This window comes from Serinus canaria, chromosome 6 (genome assembly GCF_022539315.1).
Source record: "Serinus canaria isolate serCan28SL12 chromosome 6, serCan2020, whole genome shotgun sequence".
NCBI lineage: Eukaryota > Metazoa > Chordata > Aves > Passeriformes > Fringillidae > Serinus > Serinus canaria.
The window spans coordinates 26,507,594-26,530,419 of NC_066320.1; the positions used below are offsets into that span (position 1 = coordinate 26,507,594).

General features: G+C 43.8%; 1 protein-coding gene across 18 annotated transcripts in view; it reads left to right on the forward strand.

The window, feature by feature from the left end:
• Positions 1–22,826, forward strand: part of TCF7L2 (transcription factor 7 like 2) — a 173,360-nt gene that overhangs the window by 53,101 nt on the left and 97,433 nt on the right. For 15 of the 18 annotated variants that reach the window (XM_050976060.1, XM_050976055.1, XM_050976054.1 and 12 more), the window contains one exon: positions 9,219–9,320. The exons of the other annotated variants lie outside the window; for them this stretch is intronic. In XM_050976060.1, coding sequence (XP_050832017.1) covers positions 9,219–9,320 — 102 coding nt within the window. The remainder of the gene's footprint in view (positions 1–9,218; positions 9,321–22,826) is intronic. 18 annotated transcript variants of the gene reach the window in all.

The window sequence follows — 22,826 nt, forward strand, 5'->3', positions numbered from 1 at the left end:
GTTAGGACTAATTTGTTACAGCAAGATGATACTTGAGTGGCAGGAGGATTCTGGCAGAGGCAGCCAGAAGGTTTTATTCAGAGGAGTAGCTGGTCTCACAGAAGGTCAGGCTGACACAAATCCTACCCCAGCCCACAAGTTTTGTTTCTCAGCCAGCACAATTAGCTGAGGGGACTCTCGACCTCTTTTACATCTTTCAAAGACATCTCCACACATCTGAGCTAAAAGATTACTGCAAGGAATGTGGACCAGGATATGATGCAGTGGAAAGTTTTTTTTTTTCCAAGGCCTTTCTGAAAAACAAAACCTCAACAGCAACCTTCCCAGTTTCTCCTAGGAGGTCAGAATATTGCTGGTTCCAGTGTTATCTCCAGGACTTTTTTCCTGAGGTTGCCTTAAGGTTACATTTTTGTGTTAACCTTAAAAAAAAAAAAAAAAAAAAAAAAGGACAAAACTTACCACCCCTAGGAAAAGAGAATTTTGCAAGTTCTTCATTTTCATGAAGGCCTGAAACCCTTGGAGCCATGTATTCTGCAGTTACCCCTTGTTGCATTGAAGGCCCAATCACACATGGAAACCACAAGGGAGGTGACAGGAAATTTGGTATGAAATTTGCTGGGTTTACTAGAGAGTGGCTCCCAGCAGTTCAGCCAGAATTGCTACATCGACAGGAATTTTTGTGGTAGCGATTAGAGTCATGAGTTTCACTTACCCAACAGTGGAAGAAAATATGACTCTTTCAGTAAAACCCTCTTAGGCCATGTTACAATAATGAGCAAACTGCTAAATTTTCCTGTAGCACTTTTACTCAGGGATCTCACCCACTTGTTCCACTCATTCACAGGTACTTCACCTGGGATCTGAGATGAGAATTTGGATCAAAGAATGAAGAAACCCCTCCCAAACAAGAGAGTCTTGGAGGCCCCTTTGGGGAGGGACTTGTCTTGCAGAGCATCCTTTTACTGTCTTGCCTTTGTCATGCCTCTGCTGGCATTTGACAGCTGGAGATGCCAAGCACTTTACAAATCAACCCTTTTTTGGCTGATGGAGGGTAGGTCTAGATTAGGTATTGGGAAGAAGTTCTTTCCTGTGAGGATGGTGAGGGACTGGCACAGGTTGCCATCAGGAATTGTGGATGCCCCATCAGCCAAGGTCAGGCTGGATGGGGCTCTGAGCAGCCTGGTCTCAATGTCCCTGCTCGTGGCAGGAAAGTTGGAACTTAGGATGATCTTCAAGGTCTCATCTAACTCAAACCATTCTATGATTCTATGACTGATGCAGGACAGAGTTGTACAAAGATAGGCTTCTTTATGTCTGTTATGTCTGGGTTGGTTTTTTTGGTTTTTTTTTTTTTTTTACCTTCACACAAAGACATGCAGTGGAAAATGGTACCAGTTCAGTATCATGGGTCATGTAGAGATGAATTTCCTGATGGGCTTCACTACCAGGGTACCTAAGGAGCCTGGTTGATGCTTCCCATAATCAGGAAATACATTCCCATGTTTCCAATTCCATTCCAAACTCCAAGTGGTGGAAGGGAAAGATGGGGGAAGATTTGGAGGGCCTCCTTTGTTCCTTGCACAGCTGTGCTGTGGGTTTTTCTTGCTTTTCCTTTAAAAAAATTTTAAAAAGTAGTTGCAAAGCTTAAAGTTCCAGCCCCTCCTTTACAAATAGGGATATGCTCTTAACAGAGTTGGAAGGTTTTAAGGGAGGCAGGGTTCCCCTGAAACAGCTCCTCTGTTTGAGTGGAGGTAGCTCAGTGCCATGACTCTTAACATGCTGTCAGATATCTTTACTGCCTTGATTTAAAGGGGAGGAAAGGAATTATATTTTATAGACCATAAAATGCATTCTTGGACTTCATGCAAACACTAGTTACCAATTGTTCTCTCACTTTCTGGGAGATTGCCAGGATGAGAAATTGTGTGTCTGTACATCAAATTTTTTGGTGAGTCTTAGAGGCTGGTTAAACTGTGAGTTTAAGCAAGACAGACCTACAGAAAGACTTTCTTGAGATTTTTGAATGTCTTAGTCTTCATCTAATGGAAAGTCAGTGCTTAAGTGCAACAGAACAGGTTGCAGAGAAAATATGGGGAAAGTAGCTTAAAAATGAAGTTGGGGTTTTTTTATGGTTTAAAATAGATAAAATACTTATTCTTGTTCCTTGACTGAAATGTTTTTATTTGTACCTGTCTTTTGGAACAGCACTTTGCAGACATCTGAATAGTCCTCAGCCAACCTGCTGGTTTGTGCAGCAAGGATGGTGGGGTCTTTCAAATTAAATGTGAAAAAAGTAATGGTGCTTTCCCAAGCTCCACCCAGGATTGAGAAATACAGCCTGCAGTTACTTTGCAGAGATACCATGTGAACTGCAGAAAGTAATGCTGTCCTTCTATGTCACATGAACACTCTTCCTCTTGTAAAGCTAAAGCTAAAAAATTATTTTAAATTCCTGCAGTAGCTGATTAGCCTTTACATTGCTTCTTTATGCTCAGTGTCAGTATCCCAGAACTCAACTGCAGCCTACCAACCTTGCCTTCAGTAGAAGCAAAAAACCTGTTTTACTTCAGCATTTCAGTAGAACTGATGGCAAGAATGCCTTTCATCCATGTCAGAATGAGCAAATAATTTATCTACATTTGCTTGAACTTTCATAGGCAATAATTTTTGAGGAAGCTTCTGCTTATTCTCTCTCACTCTCTCCCATGGCAGCCTCCTCTGCACCCTTATCACTGTGCACAGAAAACCCGTGCAAGGGGGGTGATGCCTGGCAGTAGTAGTGGCATGGAGCTGTTACATTGCATCTCTCCAGGGATGCAGGAGAAGAGCTGTACATGCTCTTCTGGGATGCAGGAGAAGAGCCTGGGGAGGTGAGGAGAAAGCACAGGATCTGCTCTTTCTGGGATATTCCCACACCTGCAGTCAGGAGGACTGCAGTTGATGAGGCACCTGTGGGGCTCAGGCTGCTGATCTGTGCCTTATCCCATGTCAAAATGGGCATCCTCTGTGCCTTCAGGGAGACAGTTCCAGGTCCCAGGGTTTCTGCTGTCAGGACTCCCTCCTTTAGGTGATCTTGGGCTGATTAATCACTACCACATTTCTCTAACTTTCAGCCAGCGGAGGACTCAGCTGTCTCATTTTTCTGCCCTAGCAGCACCTCAGCAATGTGACAAAGGCACGGGCAAAATACTGAAATGGGCGACTCAAGGTCCCTGTGTCAGGGACTCCTGTGTGTTACTGGAAGGGAAGGAGACAAGGTCACTCAAATTCTCAATAACGAGAGAATTAAAGGACATTTTAAATTTGGAAGAGGCCTTAGGTGCATGTGTCAGTGCAGGAACATAACACTTACCAGTTCCTGGTTTTTCTACCACCTATCTATATATTTTACTTAATTTATTTTTGTGATGTTGCACTAGTTTATTATGTTAATAAAATGAAAAGTGGAGATATATGATAAATACTTCCATGTTTTACAGTTTTATGCTTTAATTTCTTGAATGCTCTGGGGAAATCTTTTGTGCAGGAAGGATTGGTCTTACTGAAATCAACCTTGCTGCTTTTTTTTTGAGCAGCTCCCCTGTGCCTCGTGGTGGTGCATTGCATATTCTGTAGAAGGGCTCAGCATCGTGGGTGGTGTCTTACTTCTCATACAAAAAAATTCCAGACACTGCAGGTCTGCAAGGAATAGGAGGCCTTTTAAAAGTTCCTTCAACAGCCTCCTTCAGTTATTTAAAATAAATCCTTCAGATTTTGCTCTCACACACACACCTCTACAAACAAGGTGATAACTGCAGACTAGAAATAAGGGGTTGAGGTAAGTTAAGCAATGGAGCAGAAGCTGAGGGTCTAAGTTAAATCTTTAGAGGCTTTGCTCCTAATGTAAGGGGGGATACCAACAGGTGACAGACCTTTTTTTGTAGGTACCAAGATGAGTATCCTCTTGCAACTTTTTTTTGTCTGTAGGAAGTTATTATGGCCTGGTTAATCTTTGTTCCTTATTGGCTTCCCCATAAAAATATCAGCTCTCCCCGCAGCATTGTGATCTTTGTGTTGCTACTGGATTATCTCTGGTTAAAATTTGTCTAGATGCTCCCTCCCAGAAATGCTTCTAACTAAATATTGGAGAAACTCCTGACCTTCAAGTTGGCATCCAGGTGTGTACTTCCACGTGACTCTACAGTGCTGGCCAAGGGAGGGACTGACCCCAAAACTAGGATCAGGAATATTTCTGTTTGAGATCCAGGGAGAAAGTGCAGACTTTGGAGGTGTGATCCAGTGGTTAGGGGAGGTATTGGAGACCAGTGGCATCAAGCTGACTCCAGGAGCCCTGCTCCTGCTTGTTTCAGTTCCTGGGAGCTAATAAGCACCAGCTGCAGGAAACCTGAGCTGGAAAGCATTGTGCAGCTTTCCTTCTGTTTAAAAATCTGGCCTTTTTTTTCCCTTTACTGTGTTTATATTTTCATATGATGAAGAACATCACTTTTAGGGCAATCTAGCAGAGAAAACAATAGTGTGACAAGGGGACAGGTCCAGGTTGGACACCGGTGCAGGAACCACCTGTGAGCTCAGTGCCATCCTTTCCTCACCGCTGTGAGCCCTGCCTGGCCTGTGGGGCAACTGCTGGCCCTGAGTTGGTGCTTCCAGCAAACTCCTCGAGTGCTGGATGTGAAGTTCAGCTGCTTTGGACCAACTCTGCTGTGAAAACTTGGGGAAGATGTTTGTTCGCCCAGCCAGAGCTCGGGAAGGTGGCTGCTTTGGGGGGTGGCTATGCAGAGCTGCTCCTGGCAGGGCTGTGCTTTGCAGGACCCTCTGGTTGTAGGTGGGAGGTGTGGATGTGTAGGAAGGGTCTTGGAGTGTTTTGTTTTTTTTTTTCTTTTTCTTTTTTTTTTCTGTTCCTTTCTACAGAAAAAATCTGGGCCATTCAAATCATTTGCCTTTTCCCTTGTGCTGACAATTTAACAGCCTTTTTAAAAGCTTTGGTTTCTCTCAAGTACGCTTGCCCCAAACTTGTTTTAATTCTTGTGTGGAGGCCTGGAGCTTAACAATTATTTTGCTTAAGCTCTCTGAGACTTGCCATAAAACTTTTTATTTTTTTAAAAACGCACACATGCTAATGATCCCCATCAGATCATACTGTTAAACAGGGAATAAAGTACTTGCACCACGATGACATTATTTTAAAAAAATGTTAAAAGCAAGCCAGCAGAGCCCATTTCAACAGTTTTGTTCTGAAATAATTTGTGCAGATTTGTTAGAGTTAATTTGTTGAAAAGTTCAGTGTTTGTGCAGGCAAGTCCTGATTTCCACACCAGGACACGAGAAGCAGGAGAGGAGCGAGTGGGTGTCCAGCATTTGCAGGAGCAGGCTGGTGGGAACTTTCCCTCCCTCTTACCCTTCTGCCCCCTCCCAGCTGCCCGGTGCAGGAATGTAAAAGCACTGGCAGAAGGCTGGGAAAGTCGGCTTTGGATTTTTGCGGACTCCTTGCAAATCAGAGGAACTGTCTGGCTCAAATCTGCATTTAGGTCCAAGAGAAGAGGATTTCCTGCTATTTAGTTGCTTGAGGAAGGAAAGGATTTACCTCTCTGTTGTAGCAGGACTTAATTTTTCTCCTTTTTAATAAGAATATCACAGTGTAGGGCAGCAGTAGTAAACCTGCGAGAGGTGGTGCAGCTCCCCCCTGCCCAAGCATCCTCCTGTCCCAGCTCCCAGCCCCAGCAGGGGCTTGGCATGTCCCTGCACTGTGAAAGAGGGAGCTGAGGAGGGGGTGGCTGCTGCGACGTCTCGGCCCCCATCTGGATCCAGTTAGCTCTCTCGGCAGTAGGGCTGAGTCTCATTTCCTCCAACCAGTAATGTTATATAGGCAGTGATCCTGCTCTGCCCTAACATAATTGAAAATTATGTGTATTGTAGACTCGCAGCGCTGAAATGTAGACTTGTAAAAATCTGTGGCTCAGGTAGCCTGTGGAGATTGAATTTGGCACACAATGAGGCTTTTATGTAAAGTAAGAATTATAAGCCACCACATCAATATTGTGTTACAGGCATGACAATTCTTGGATGAGGAGGCCTTGAGTCAGGCTCGTCACCTTAAACAATGCTAATATTTCATACTTTATCAACAGTTTGAAGCCAGCTAACATTTTTTTGCTTTTGCAAACATCCTGCTGTTGAAGGTGTGGGTTCACTAGCTTGACGTGGGCATTGGCTGTGGGCTCTGGCCCCCTCTGTTCATCTGACAGACAGAACATCTCACCCTTAGCGGGGCTGGGAGGCTGCTCTGGATCCTGGCCACTTGGTAGAGCTCATGGAAGTTGCTTTATCGACCCTTGTGCTTTACTGCTTTCCCTTGGGTCTGATTATTTGATTTTATTTTGTCTCCCACTGGTGTGTTATCCACTGGTAGAAATGGAAGCTGTCCATGTCTGTGCTTGTGTGCAAAACTGAGCCCTCTGGGTTTGGACATTTCCTGCTGGGCTTCATGTGCATGTCCAAAAGAAGCTGTTTGTGCTTTAGCCTTTTTCACTGTAAGACTTCTTGGATCCTCTTTGCCAGGGGTGGGTAAGAGAAGGGCTTTGCTGAGAGTCCAGACTAAGGGTTTTAAAAGGAGAAAAAAAAAAAGTGTAGCAGTAAGATCTTCTGAAACGTTCATCTTGCCCTTAGGTCAGCCTGGTGTTGGAGCTGAAAGCATGTGCTGAAAGCACGGGCTGTTGTGGGATAGAGGTGGAGTGGGAGCAGCCATGCCTTCTTGCTCTGTTTCTTCTAATGGAATTTATTGCTGGTAAAAAACAGCATAACTGACAGTCGTGAAGGCTTTGTAATCCCTGCAGTAATTACTGCCTGGATGGGGTCTGCTGTGAGCTCACCCCTGCTGCTTGTCAATGCCTCTGTCTGCCCTTGGGGCAGTCTCAGAGAAGCCCATGTGTTTCTCAGCCTGTCTTTTAGGACAGATGCTGACCTGAGCTCCTCACAGGCTGCCATGGTTGTACAGATATTCCAGGGTGGCTTGTGACCATGGACTGGTCATGGAAAAATGAAGGTGATGAGTTTATTTTTGTGGGTAATGGCTTGGTGTCTGTTCCCTGAAAATCCTGAGCTGTCATGCTCTTGTAGAGGTTCCAGCTGTGGCAGCAGTAGCTTCTTGCTCTCCAAAAACCATTGTGAACTTTGAAGCAGAGTCATGCACACATCCTGTGAGGACGTTTTCCTTGGAAGAAGGGAAAAATACTTCACTGATTGTCTGGAAAACCTGAGGAAGCCAGTAGTAGCTCTGACCCATCAGGACCTGTTCTGGAAATTCATGCACCCCTCTATGTCGTGGTGTTTTGACTGCTGTCTAAGAAAACTGGTGGACTTTAGAAAATGTAGCAGTTTACTTGTTTAATAGTGCCATCTGAAAATGTGCAATGTATCAGATTTCCCCTCAAGTTTAAAAGTTGGCTCTCAGTTGGTTAGGCTTTGGGTCCAAATTCTACAACTCGGGTTGCATTTTTATGCACTTTTTTGAAACCACAAAGGGTTAGAAAGTTGCTTTAACATCATCTCAACTTTAAAATTTATGTTGTGGTCACATATATTGAAGAGCAGGGATTTGATGCAAGTGATCAAATATCTGGAGACTTACAATTGAGTTGTAAGAGTTAGAAATATTGCTTATCGGTAGACTAGTTCTGGTTTGTTTGGGTTTTATTTCTTGTTTTTAAGAAGTGCTGAAACATTCTGGTCCACATTGCACAAATCCCAAATGTGAACATGAATAAAAACAAGACTTCTTGGAACTTGTGGAACTCATATGGGGCACAAATCCAGAGTATGGGTTTGTTTATTTGCATTCCAGTAGCTCGGAAAACTCAGGCCCTCCAAGTGATGGGAATTGGTAACACATTCTCCTGCTGGCTCCTGCTTTTTGGGCACCTCAGTGCCCAGAGTCTTGCAGCAAACAGGCCTTGCATGCGAGCAAATGTTTTGCATACGTGAGCAAATGTGATAGATAGTGATGTGCTGAAAGCATGGAACCAGATCTCCTTCCTTCCTCCATGGAGATTCAGATACAGCTTCCGCTCTTTGCCTGGACTAGGGGGCTGTTTGTGCATGGTGCTTATTCAAGATTCCTCTTACTTTAAAAAAAAAAAAACAAACAAAGGAAGGAATGGGTAAACATAACTATTTTTCTAGTAGGTATTTTCTAGGAATAGATCTGTCAGGTCAAGCAGCATCTAGTGCTAAATAGGAGCTTCTGCAGTGGCATGATCTGTGTGTGCAGCTGCTTTTCTTAGTTCTGGGAGAGGGATGAATGTATGTGGCTGTGCACATTTCTTCCAGCACCATGCAGGGCTTTTAGAAGTCTCTTATTAACCTGTGTTAACTGGGACAGCAGCGTGCAGAGAGAAAAGCCCGGGCTGAAATTATATTTAGATGTACAGCACAGAAGTTTGTTTGGGATAACTAATTTCCCTGTGGACCTGCTTTTGTTCAGAATGGAGCACTCACTTCTGTGCAGCAAGCTGAAGCTTTTCTTGCTTTTGAGTCAGTGCCCCACGTGCTGCAGACGTGGCACCTGTGTGTGTCCAGCCTGTCTGCTGGTGGCAGTGCCACAGAGAAGCTGTGGCTGTCCCCGAGCCAGGGTTGGCTGACAGAAGATAAGCAAGAAGAAAATCCATGTTGTCTTCCAGAAATGGTGAAAAGTAGAGAAAATAGGGGCTAAGACCCAGCAGTCTTTTTAGGGTAGTGCTCTGTCTTTAGGGCTTGTACAGCACTGGAGTTGGAGCAGTTGACTTGGTACATTTGTTGGAAGAATGCTGACAGATGACCCGTTCAGTAATGAGATCATGTTCTTAATTCATTATGTTTTCCCTCTCCTGATACTGATATCCACCTTTTCCCTTGTCCCATCCTCTTCATGGTTATGCTATTTTGTTTCTTTGTGGGTTTTATGCTACTTCTAGATTTGCTATGATTAGTAAAATTAATGTAATACTGTCTTTGCAATTTGGTTTTTTTTTCTTATCCCTGAACTGTAACACAGTGGTATGAGATTGTTAGTTCTGCACAGATTTTGTACCCACAAACATGTAAGGTTGTCTTAATTTTTGTTTCAGTTCCTTGCATAAGTTTTGCTTTATACTTTTTTATCCATGTTACCTAAGATTTGTTATTTTTTTTTTGCCTTTCTTTTCTGAACTCATTTTTCTTTTCCCATTTTTGTTTCCTCCATCCAGTATCTGCAGATGAAATGGCCACTGCTTGATGTTCAGGCAGGGAGCCTTCAGAGTAGACAAGCCCTCAAGGATGCTAGGTCTCCATCTCCAGCACACATTGTTGTAAGTAAACGCAGAAAGATGTTCTTCCTTTGTTTAAAAAAAAAAAAAAAAAAAAGAATTTGACATTAATGGCAATGGTTGTCATCAGTTTTCTTTTACACAGACCAAAGGAGAAATACCTCAAAACAAACAAATCCCTAACAAGGGATTTAAAAGGAAGGAATGCTTTTGTTATCACTGGGCTGAAATTATGAAATTATCATCCATGTGCCTTGCAGGAGACCAGGGAGTCAAAAATACTCTAAATTTACACAGTGCAGAATTATGTAGTGGCAGTGGAGTCCAGGCAGGCTGGTTTACACATCTGACCTATCTGTGTTGAAGTGAAGAGAGTGAAGAGACTGTCTGAAAAGCTTAGACTTTAGACTGCCTTAGAAAAATCAAAACCAAGCCTATTCTATGCCTTTTACTTGAAGAAATCTTTTCTTATTGTAAAATCCTGGATGAGAGTTGGTCAGGATTTTTACCTGGGTGAAGGCTCAAAAGAGCCAAGTTCAGCAAAGCACATGTTCTGTGTGTTGTGGTGACTTCTCATTTAGTATAAACATTGTTATCAAATGTTTATTACTACCTGCAAAATATGAAACTCTCTTTATAATGAATAGTATTTTAAAAATATTGTTATTTATTAACTTCTAACTTAAATTACCCGAGAACTGAAAATTTTTCTTGTGCTTCTGTTGTGAAAACAATGTTGAGTTTGCAATGTTCAGTACAAATTTACATGAGAGTGGTTTGGGGGTTTATTTTGCTTTCTAAAATAGCTTCCATAGAGATCTAGAAGGAAATGGTTTGTTTATGTGGTGATTTGCAAGAGCAGAGATATGCAATGGTCCATCCTCACCCACAGCCAGTGTCAGGGCCATTTATTGTTAAGGAGCATCTTAGCTCTGACTATTCACCTGGGACTTTTACCTCTGGAGAGAATGGCAGGTACTGGGTTAGAATATTTCTTCTGAAAAGAATTCATCATCAAGTTTAATGTGATTTTTTAAAAAACTTCTTTACAACCATTGGATGAGAAGGTAAATGCCAGGAAAAGAAACTGTTCATTCTTTACTCCTTGCTCTATAGTCTAGAGCTGACACTGCTTGTAGATCATCCAAGGCACACATTGGTTTTTCTAGAAATCTCAAATCATACTAAACATTTTGAGGTGCTTCTTTTTCCATTGTTGTCTCTTTAAATTGAGAATTGTCAGCCCATTGTGATGAGTGTCATAATTCTTTATTCAAAAGGAAAAAAAGATTTCCTATGTTTTAGAATCCATGGCTTCTAAACCATCCTTCAAACCATCAGAGAGCAATTGGAACAAGACTGGTATCTGCCCAGTTAATATCCAGTGTTGGCTGCTTCACTTTTCCAGAATTACTTTGCTTTTCCTTCCTGTCCACTTGGGCTGTCACTGGAGGAAGAGATCAGAGGAAAGATGTCTGGCTGCTTAATCAGAAATCTACAGTCATCAAAACCTGCCATCATCTTACTCCTAATAAGAAATGAGCTAGAGAAACTTTCCTATTTTAATTCTTTTCTTTTTCCTGCTGTGCCAGAGGACTGACATGGGGTGGGGATGTTCCTGTAGCTCTGGAATGGTGGAGTGGTGTCAGGCTCCTAGGAAGAGATGGAGAGGGAGCAAGAGGCTTCTCCTGGGGAGGGCAGGATGAGTTTGGTTGGGATCACCTGAGCTTCCCAGTGCTGAGCATCCACTGTCCCTAAGCTTCCTGCCCCAGGAGAGCAGACACTTGCCTTTAAAACCCAAAGCAGCCTGTGGTGCTGAGGGGTTTGGCTGGGGTCTCAGCTCCCCTGACCCTCTCCAGCCCTTCCACCCAGGTGTGGGTGAGGTCGAGATGAGTGCTCAACAAAATATACAAAAAGGGTTCAAAAACGACAATCATTTTGGAAAACGAAGCGAAACCTGCTTCCAGGGAGGCTGAGGTTGATCTGCTTTGTGTTTGACCATTTATGGGGTTCTTATGGATCTCTTTAAAAGCTGTTTCACTCTGCTATTCAATAAAAAGCATATTTACCATAGCAACCACTTAGGCCATGAGGAACATATACTACCTCCGAGATGGAGGCCACCTTCCCAAAGAGCCACAGCTGGCATTTGTAATGTGATCTTTTGTGCTACTTACAATGTAGGAGGGAGGGGGAGAGCAGTGGGTTTTTGGGAGTGGGGGGGGGGAGGTTCTGCAAGGCTTAATGTTTATTTCTAGCAGCAAACTGTTTTGCCTTGTTCTGTTAAAATATATAAATAAGGGGCAGCTTTTTCCACCCTTTTTCCTGGCACCGACCCCAGGCCACATTAATTTTGCGGAGTGAAAATGGTCTTTTTTTTTTGTTGGTTTTTTTTTTGGGTTTTTTTTTGTAGTTTTTTTTTGTTGTTGTTGTTTGTTGGGTTTTTTTGTTTTGTTTTGTTTGTTTGTTTTGTTTTTGGGTAAATAAAATTAGAGCGGGTAATGGCATTTGTGGGAGATAAAGTGGCTGCAGATGCCAGTTGGCCTGGGATGTGTCAGGCATCTCTGGTGTCCCCATTGCTGCTGCTGTGCCTGCCCACAGCACCTGGGACCTGGCTGCTCTTGCACAGGGCTCTATACCCACTTGTGAAAACACAGTTAATCTTTTTGTGGAACAGTAATGGGTATTTCATGGGTGTCCTGATGCTTCTGTACAAGTGTAACATGTGGGGATAGAAACTGGTTCTCTACCCTGGTTGCTGTGTCTAGTCTACCCATCAAGTGTACCCATGCCAGTTTTTCATCTTCAGATCAGTTGGGCTGCCCTGAAGATCTGTAGGAAAATGCTAACACCTGCAAATCACTTCTTATCTTTCCCCTATCTCTGAAATCAGGATTTGAGGCTAATCTTCATAGCTGGATTACAAAGAGAGGAAAGGAGAGTGTGGCAGCTTGGGTTCCTTTCTCCCCCCCAACCTGTTTTTTCTTTCCTTTTTTTTCCCCCCCACTTTCTTGTTTTTCTCTCCCCCCTCCCCACAGTATTTATTTTCACCCTTCCTTTTTTTTTTTTTTTTTGCCTCCCCTTTTTTTAACACTCTTTCTTCTCAGTGCTTGGCTGTGACAACCACAAGCTCTGTGTCAGTTTTTACTCCCAGCTCCAGTGAAACTCCCCTTAGGAGTTCAGCTTAATGACTCAAGGCTACATAACATGGCCGTCTGTAATGTCTAAAGTAAAATCTGTTCTGTTTGTCAGCCATCCTCCTTTCAGGTTTGTTTAAGAACATTAAGTTAAGACTACAAAAATTGAAGCAAAAGACCAGCATGAATAATTTGGCTGGATTGCTGTCCCCAGTGCCGAGGGCTGGGTTAATACTGCTTTTTCATGGTGCTTGAGAGAGTCTCCAAGGTCTGTAATGAGAAACAGAATATTAAACTGAAATTATGTTCAGTATGTCTTGAGGAAGGTACAGCATGAGGCTCCATTTAAGACCAGTTCATTTATTTACATTTAGGTGCTTCACTCATCTGGTAAGACTTTTTGCATCTTGCTCTGGCACAGTCATGCTGCTTATCTGTGTCCAAAGGTGAAAGGAAACTGGGGCAAAAATTGTTTTAATAGTATATTATTAAGCTTGCTAGGTCAAAATTTTGAATTCAGCCTGCAGATAGTACTATTATGAGGCTGGGATATTTTAAAAGCTTTTTTTGTGGTTATTTCCCCTGGTTTTTTTTGCCGACTTTTGATTTCATTGAAGGCATTAAGGTTTTGTGAAACAGTCTTAGTAGGAAGTTTTGGGTGTAAAGCAGACTTCAGCTTGCTCTCAGGGGATGGGGTGCTAGTTGTCCTGAAGTCCCATGGTCAGTGTGCACCTGGTTTGATCCACATGTGTGCTGCCAGCAGGGTGATAAGGATGGGAGATGGGTGATGTAGGAGTGGGAGTCTCACATGAACATTTTGTGTTGCAGCCTGGACAGGAAGGTGAAAATGAGCAAGGTATGTCTTTGGAGGATCTCTGAAATCTGCTCACTGCAGAAAGCAAACTCCTTTAAAACCTTTTATATCTGTGTACATTCCTGCAACCTTAAGAAGAAAACCAGTGCCGTTCTTCCCTGTTCTCTGCAAAGTAAATACTCTGATTCAGCCTCTTTTGGGCAGGAGTGTGGGTGAAAGACCAGTCTTGGGATCCTGCCTCCTGCAGGCTGTGCAAAGACTTGCTTTTAGCTTCCTTCTTGGCAGAAACATTCAGAAGCCAAGATGATGATGGCTTGGTACAATATATTCCTTATAAAATACTAAGGGGTTTAAAAAATTCCTGCATTTTGAAGTAAATGTCAGTGTTAACCTCGGGGGGAGGACTTCCAGTACTTTTTGGCCTAATATGTAAGGAACACAGCCATATAGTAGACTGAATCACCAAGAACAAAGAATCACTGTGCAGTAGTGTATCTATTTTTTTTTCTTCTTCTTCTTTTTTTTTAAAGAAAAAATGTTTTTTCAAAACATAATGTGACAAGCAAAACTGAAGGCAAAACCATCTGAAACATACTGACTGTTCTCAGCCTCTTCTCTGAGGGCATCTGGGACCTCTGGGTGGTTTGGAGAGATCAGTTTTTTTTTTCCCAGAGCAACTGGAGTTGAAGTCTGCCCTGCCTGTTCCCTAATTTTTTTGTCTAATGTGGTTTGTACTTCTGCATTTTAAAGAAAAAACAAAATACCTACTAATAACAGTTAGGTTTATTTTAGGCAGATTTTAAAATGCACCTTCAGTGTCCCTCCAGACAGGCTGGAAGTGGGGTGCATCCAGACCCCATGTGTCTCATATGTATGGAGCCATCTGGAACCATAATCTTGCAACTTCCACTCACAGTGCTCTGAGAGGGCTTTTAAAGCTCTTGCTTTGTTTGTCTTTAATGTTCTGTTGTAGGGAGGCTGTTCTTCCTCTGCAGTAACCTCTTGAGATGTTCGTGGATTGCAGGCTGCCTGCAGGATGACAGGAACCTCTTCTGTCCCTAGAGATCTGCAGGGTGATCAGGAACACTGTGGTGTTGTGGGGGAAGGACTTGGCTGGGCATCATTGATGTCAGTGCCTGGTGTTGAGAGGGACATGTTGTGGTCAGGAGGAGAGGGCTGTGTCTGAGCTGTCCTGGTGCCTGGTCTGTCCATCCCTGATGGCTGGTAGGTCATGGACACCCAACATGCAGATCCCTGGGACTCACACTGCAGAAATACCCACGCAGACTTAATTGGAAAGCTCCTTGAGTGACTCTCTCCTTTTTAAATACTCTATACTTTATTTGGCTAATTGCTTTGGCAATTGCAAAGTAAATAAAATGTTTCATTAATACATGCCCAAAAGTATGCAAACGTCTTGTCCTGAATTTTTGGAGCTTCTTGGAATTAAGCCACAGAACAAATTAAGCTTGCTGAGAATTTTGTGGCTGAATCTTTCACCACTAATTCCTTTTGATTTTCTTTTGTTGTGTTTGAAGAAATCCTGTGTACAAACCAGAATGTTTGGGGCTAAGTATAGAATTCACCTACCGGCAGCCCAATAAAATTGTTTTGGATGGGTTCCTATAAAACACACCCATTATATTCAGTACCCATTAAATATGAATGGAAACCTAGTGCTTGGTTTGTGTAGACAGCAGAAGAAATGTGGGCTCCTTGAAAGTAATTCACTTGGTAATTCGATATGTTTGTGAAGTAGTTCAGACTTTAGGGGGCTGCTTCATGGCCTTGTGTTTACTCTGTAACACAATGTCCATGGTCTACAGCCCTCCTTTCAGTACTGGAGGGAACTCCTCTGCTGTAATGCTGAGATTGGGGAAATGTGCAGGCTTGTACCTCATACTGTGAAGTGTGCAGGAATTTAATGCTTCTGCAAACATCAGTCAGCACTAAAGCACCTTCAGAAGCCACCTTGGGGCTGGATTGGCAGCTGGGATGAATTGTCACGCTTGGTTGTAGTCAGGAGATCTGTGAGTAGTTCCAAGAACTCTGAAGTATTTGAATGCTAGGATATTTCAGCTGTGAATAAATGCTGTAAAATGTTGGTACTGCCAACCCCAATTGTTCTAGGATCATGAGTCAGGCCTCAAAAGATCATGGGGATTTATGGGGGGGGGGGTTGCGTCTTGTTTTTGTTTGTTTTCTGTTTCTTAAATAATACATTTTGTATTCTCTTTATTTGTTCTGTTTCCTGAGCCTGCAGGGTATACTCTGCTCAATCTCAAACTTTTCTCTATGGCAGTTTGTGAGCTTGCTGTGTGCTGTAAGCAGAGTCTGAGGTTCTTCCCTAAACACTCGACTTCAAGGCTACCATGCCTTGAAAAACAGCAAGGACTGCTAGACTGGCTGTAAAATTGTAGGAGTTAGCAACCCTAAGTGTTGCTCCAGGAGAAGGCAGCTGAGTAGGGTGTTAGGGTAGGCTTGGCCCAATTAGACCCTCATCTGTTGAGCATCCATTTCTTGTGAATCATCTGGTTTGACTTTGGGAAAACCTGGTCCTTGGTGCTGGCAAAGGCTCTGGCTTTTGGGTGCTGGGGTGACTTACCTTGTGATGGATGGCTGCAACATTTCCAGCAGGGTCAGGCTTCTCTAACACCACTAGGGATGGCTCAGCAGGTCCTTCTGAAGCTTCAAGTTTATAGCTTTGGATATTGCAGTGAACCAGCAGCAGTTTTGGTTACCTGAAGAGGCTGTGCAGTCTTGCATATAAGTTGGAGCCTTGAGATTTGACATTTTGGGTTGTTATGACACACCAAAGTATATCTCTCTCTGACACATCTGAGTATTGAAGCTCTCTGGGTGAAGAGGAAGCAAGACAAAAGATTGCTCATCAGATCACCTTAAGAACGATGTAGCCGTGCTGCCTTCAGTGTGGTTGGAAGTGCATCTACTGCAGGATTCCTTCCTGTATCCTATGAAATAAGCCCTTATGTCCTTAATATGACACAAATAGGATACCTAAATTCTGGCCATTTTTGACTAGTTACAATAAACCTGCAGAGAACAACATTTTGAGAAACCTACACAGGGAAGATGATTTGGTATTTCAGCACAGAGGAGCGCAAGCTGCATTTTGAATTCAATCACATGGCAGCTTGTCACGCTGAAGCATGCATGTTAAATGAACTTCTAGGGACTTGTGTGGGCCTACAATTAAATATCAGCAGGCCATCAGCTCTCCAGCAGAAGGGTGGTTGTGCCAGGTGGAGCGGGAGGACGCAGACGGTCGGTCCCCAGAGCCCCGGGCGGGCGCGAGGGCTGCAGCGGCAGCAGCTCGGCCTTGGCAGCGGGCGAGGAGCCGCAGCAGCGCCGGGTGATGCTGCAGAGCCAGATGGGTGAGCCTGTCAGATCAAAGTTGATGTGTACCGAGGGTGGCAGACTTGGCAGGGCCGCTCGCCGCAGGTCCTCCTCCCCGCGCACCCTGTCTGCAGCTGAAGTTTGTGGCTGGATTCAGTCTGGAGCTTAGAGAAGTAGGTACTGAATAATGCAGCCTCTTCTGGAGCCAGAGCCTGTGCTGACTGGAGCAGGAGCAGCCATCATGTGTAGAGCAGAAGGTTTAATGGGTATGATGTGGGCCTGGCACTTATTTTCCCCCAAATTTCTAGAACCACAGTCTTCCCTTACCTGTCCAGCTTTGGGCTTGTTGAGGCAGAATGGAAAAGCCCAAATACCCAGTGGAAGTGGCTGTCTCAGAATAACTATTCCTCATTATCTCTCCATGCGGCCACTCTTATTCAGCAGTAAGAGGTCCTTTGTGTGGTTTAGCTTAATCCGCTTTGGAAACGGATTAAGCTAAATCTCACAAAGGAACTCTTAGTGCTGAATAACAGTGTCCACACGGAAAGATAATTCGAAATAGTTGTTTTGCGTTTTTCAATTCACACTTGAGCATAAAAACTTTCCCCGTGCAGATGAGCCTACTTGAATAGGAACCACCTATTTTCTGTCTAAACAAGGTCTGTGTGCTGTGTCCAGGTGCTATAGTAAAGTAAACAGCACGTATTTTTCATTAAAAAGAAAGGAAGGAAACTGACATTGCTGGGCTCAGGACCATTTTTTTGCCAATTTGCTCGAGGATTATTACTTTTCTCACCAGTTCATGTGGTTTGGGATTAGATTATTCATGGGATGCTTTACTTTCTGGAATGTGTAGAAATTTCTGCTTTCTCTTGTGAAAGAAACTGGAGCTGCCTTGTAAGCCACTGCATAAAGAGAAGGAGGGATGCTTTCTGCTCTGCCCTATGCAGACCTGTTTGGCAAGGGGCAGACCCATTTTGGAAAGCCTTTGGGGAGTTAGAGATGTTACAATTAACAAGGAGTGATTCCTTTGTAAAACAAGCTCCCACCCCAAATCTGTCCCCAAGCAGTGTTCTGTGCCTATTTTCACAAAAGGAAGATAGAAATAAGTTGTCAAACAGATTTTGGGTTTGGATATGCAGTGGCCTGCTGTCAGGTATTGGGTTCCAGGGGAATTTACTTGGAAGCTTTGCTCATATCTAATAGATACCTGTGAGTAAAGTCATTGAGCACTTTACCAAAGTGGGGAAGCTTTGCTCACTCTTCTGTTTCACCGGTCTGGCCAGAACAGATGCTAAGTAACTTCCCTAGTTGATTTTGAGAAACTGATGATTTCCACATCAGGATTTCAGAGGCAAGCAAAAAAGCCTGTAGCCCCACATGAAAGCAAAAAAAAAAAAAAAACCCAAACAAACAAAAAACCCCCAACCAAAACAAAAAAAAAAAAAAAAACAACAGAAACTGTAGTAGTTTTTGAAATCTAAACCTAAAATCCTTACATCTTATCAGACCTTAGGGGAAAGTTACTTTTGGTGTCATTTAGGTCTTTGTGTCAGATGTACCTTATACATCATGTCTTGGAATTAGTAAATTTGGGGGAGCTGGACCAGTCCTTCCTCTACCTTGGCTGGCAGTAGCCATGCACCCAGGCCCCCATCTATAGGAATGATATGTGCAAAATGAGGGATAGGCTGGTAGCTGGTCAGGGACATGCAAGGTGTGAACACATATGTTTGTGTGTTGACAAGAGGAGGGGGAGTTTTCTGACTAACCTCCCTGATGGAAGTAAGAAGTAAGCAAGTTTTGGGGTTTGCTTTGAAGGGTTTTTTTTTAAGTTTTTTCCTCCAACTTTATCCCTCTACCTTCTTGGTACAGATTAAGGACCTGATGGTGACCCTGGGCCCTGCAGTGCAGGCCTGCAGAAAGAGTTGCAGTTTCCTAGGAGAGGCGAGTGGTTCTTTAACATGCGTTTTTCCTTTTGGCACGACTCAAAGACTTCTCAACTGCTATTACTGTGGAAACTAGCTTCCCCTTCCTTTTTACTCTTTAGGCCTTGATTCAAGAAATCATTAAACATGCGTTGATGTCCATCGGTGTTCAGGACAACACTTAAGCATGTGCTCAAAGTGCTGTCTTGTGTAGTGATGCTTTTCTGAGTTGGGGTGCTTGAAATGAGCATTTACATGAAATAAAGTCCCTTCCTGAGAGACAATTGTGGCCTCTGCCTGTCCCCCAGCTACTGAAAAGAAAGAGGAAGAGAAGGAATAGTGCGACCTGAACTCTTCTCCCCTGGAGCTTGTCCTTGTGCTGACATATTTCTTCCCAGGGCTGTAGGAGGAGTAGTAGAAGAAAAATTCAAGAAGGATTTCGGTCTCTTGATGCCCACTGGGAAATGAACAAAATCTGAACATGGTCTCCTTCCCTGGCTGAAAGAATAATGTCTGGGAAAGGAAAGAAAACAAAAAAAAAGTTGCCCTAATCTGTGCCTGCAGAGCTCTGCAATGTCAGTATTGAGTGCTGTGGGCATGTGACTGCCCTGTAATAAAGAAATGATGTTTTATGGAGGAAAGCAGAATGAAGACACCTGAAAGCCACCAGACTTTCTTACTATGCACTTATGGCTCCTACCAAGCAGCTGCATGGAAGCCATATCATTAGAAAACCCCAAATGTCTGCAGTGAAGCTTTCCCTGGCAGCAGAACTTCTGTCACTGCATGTTGGGCATGTCTACGTGGTTAATTAAGATTAAGCAAGCAAGAGTTTGAATTGCTAAAGCCATAACTGCTCCACATTGACTTCTCATGTCCATGCTTTTCAGGCATGTCCAGCTCTTTGGACGGAAGTAGTTTACAGGACATGAAATAACCTGCTCCTTATTAAAGGGCTCTGATGGCCAGGACGGGTTACTTTGGGATAAGCTCCGGTGTGAATCTGAGGCAATGCTGGTTGCTCCACAATTGCTGCCCGAGGGGTAAACGTGAGGCAGCAGCTGCCATTTGGGCTGAAGGTGTCTAGCATGTGGCTGGGCAGTTAGAGAGGTGCTGTAAGGCCTTGCTGGGCTCACCCTGCAGTGACTTGTTCTGCTCGTCATGCCCGGGGCACGTCCAGGGAGCGTCCGCTCACACCGGAGATGGACTGTTAAACTCCATTCCTGCACGGACAACTTGGGCACCTCAGGTCACTGCTCTGAGGAATCTCTGGGGTGACTAAACAGTGAGAAGGTGTGAGGGAAAGTGTGTGCAGTCACAGCACTGGTGGTAGAGGGGAACAGCCAAAGAGCTGGTGCCATGTTCTTGTCGGGTCAACTCAATCTGCTCCACACCTGGGTGCCCAGCTGGGCTTGGGACTCTTGAAATAAAATATCACCCTGCTCTTGTTTGCTGGTGGTTGGACTGGGGGCCTTAGTCTGGGGTTGGAAAATTAGGTACCCTTCCCTTCCCAGGTGCCATTTAAGCATGATAGTGCCTTCTCCCTGTGGACAGAGTTTCATTGATGTGACTGCGTAATGAGCAGGTCAAAGCGCTTGGTGCAAATTAAAGATAATTTCATTATCATTTTACTGTTACCTGTATTTAGGAAGATGTAGTAGACAAGGAACTGTCAGTAAAGCAGATTGCTGTCACTGCCTCAGAGTGCCCAAATCCAGGGGAGACGGGGCTGTGCAGTGCCCACAGCAGCAGTTGGGTTGCTGTACGTGCGTGGTGTGACGGGCACCGTATGCTCACGTCCCTTTCCCAGGAAGGTAACGTGTTCTGCATATCAGATCATGGCAAAGCTGGAAGCGATGTACAGCTCCCCTGAGTCTGAGTTCACAGTCCAGACTGGTAGGCTAGCCTGTCTTTGACATGCATATTTAATGCTGTAGTTGTCTTTGCATATTTTGCTGGAGGGGACTAAAAGCAAAAAAAAAAAAAAACCCGAACCTGGTTGCTCACCTGTCCTTCAGCACAGGTGAGCTTTGCACTTTTTCCCTTGGACATCTGTGAGACATTTAAAAGAGCATCATGAGTTCCTGACATCAAAGAGTTAATAGCAGTGAGTGGGTACAATAGCTCATTAGGACTTAAACGTGGGCTGCAAACTCAGAAATCTTGATAATTTTGGTCTATAAGGACACTGAACTTTCAACCCTAGTTCAGCAATAATAAATGCCTGTTAAGTAAGGCTTCCTTTTATGAAGAGAGGGTGGATGGATGCATTTCAATGGGCTTTAAAAGTCTTGCTACTCATTTCAGCGTCTGCTGGCCGAATGCATCCGGGCATGGGAAGGCATTTCAAGATCTGCACAAAAAGCACTTTGAAGTATAACCTTTGTGAGCATCTTAGCTAAACCTGGCTGCAGTTGGAAGCAGCACTTTATCTATTTATTTATTTGGGAAGTATTTTTATTTCAAAGTTGCTTAAAAAAACAAAAACAAAAAGCCAAACCAAAAATAAACCTGTGAGCAATTAAATGAAAATGCAGTTTTGAAACTTTGACCCAAAGTGAAAGGTGATGGTGTACATTTGCTTTTCTCGTGGATGTTTTCATAACCAAATATATCAGTGCTGATTTTTAAAAGCGGGGAATGTGAAGCTGTGCTTTGGGATAGTGCTCAGGGAGCTGCTCAGGCTGACAGCCCTGCCACCCTGGAGAGGAGGGGCTCAGGAATGTAGCCATCCTCTAGCCCATGGTGGCTGTGCCCACAGGAATCCTAGCGAGGAGCTCCAAAGTCTTTTAACAGCCCAATTGTTTACCTGTAGAAGGCTCCATTATGGGGACCAAGATCCGAAACAACTCTTAGAGTGGCTTCAAGTTCCCATTTCATAAGTTGCAATCTTCCTTGCCTTGAGTTCACAGGTCTTGATTCAGACAGGCTTCTGCTGAGGTCCTACATGAGAGCTGAAGTTTGTGTGTGTGTGTGTGTGTGTGTGTGTGTTTTACCTCGCCTCTCAGAGAGCACGAGGGAGACCTCCGTGAAGAGAGTGACAGGGTTTGATATAAACCAGCAGGACTGCATTGCTGCCATTATTCGACAGTAAACCCTTTCACAATGCCATATGCTGCGCATTCCAGCGCAGCAGCCGAGGGTGTGATATAGTTAAAGCACACTCGGCAAACAGGAAACGCTGGTGACCGCTGTGTGTGCTTTTCATGGAGATAAAGTATTGAGAGCGTAACGGAGGGGAAAAAAAAGTGCTGGGAATGGGGGGAGAGGACGGCAGGGCTGAAGGAGAGGGATGTAGTTTGGGATGTATTTTGGGCTCCGGTCATTATGGAAACGCAGGCAGGAAATGCAGCTGCGAAGCAGCGGAGAAAAAACACTGCTTTTCTCCAAGATGTTTGCTTTACTCCATTACATGTATTTTCGAGTTTGCTGCTGGGTAGTGAGAGTGGATGTGTGTGGTTTGGGTTTTTTTCAGGGTGTTTTTCTTTTTTTTTCCTCCTTTTTTTTTTTTTTTTTTTTTTTTTTTTTGTTTTGTTTTGTTTTTTTTAATTAACTTTATTTTATTTTTAAAGTTCCTGCCACTCTGGCTTAGTATCCAACTCCCTTCCCCTCTACCCTACCCTGGTTAATAATGAAAGGCTATTTTAAGGGACTGGAGGTCAGTAACAGATATTTCATACTCCAGGAAAATGTGGACAGCGATGTTTAACCTAAGCACAGTTATTTTCCTGGGCCATGGCTCTGCAAAGGGCATTGCAAAGCCTTCTCAGAGTTAGGAAGTCGCTGTTGCAGGGCCGGGAGGAAGGCAGGGGGATGGGACCAACAGGTCCTCAGATGGGGAGAGCTCTGAATCATAAACACACCATAGCTTTAATAAAATAAATGAAGTGGAGCCTTTTCAGACGAGGGCAGACTGTATTGGGGCAAGCCAGGCTTTTAACGTTGGGAGTGAAAATTGACAGGCTGAGAACTGGGACATAAACAAAAATGTCAGGCCCTGGGAGTCTTGTTCACTGGACAATGTCTCAATTGTTTCAGTGATTTTTCGCAGGCAGCGGGGGATAGTGGGAGATTTAACTCTTTACTGGCCATGTAGGAGCTGGAGGTGCTTGCAGAGTGAAGAAGTGGCAGAGAAGTGCATTTTTGTTTGGAAATGATTAAGCATGTCAGTGGGTGATAAGGGAAGGTCACACTGTTCTCTGCAGACTTGTCTGCTGTTAAAGTTGGGCTTTACACTTCCTTAATTTTATTTAGGCTTTGCTCCCTGTTTGGAAAAGCATTTTTGGGGTTTTTTTCCCCTTGTAAATGTTTT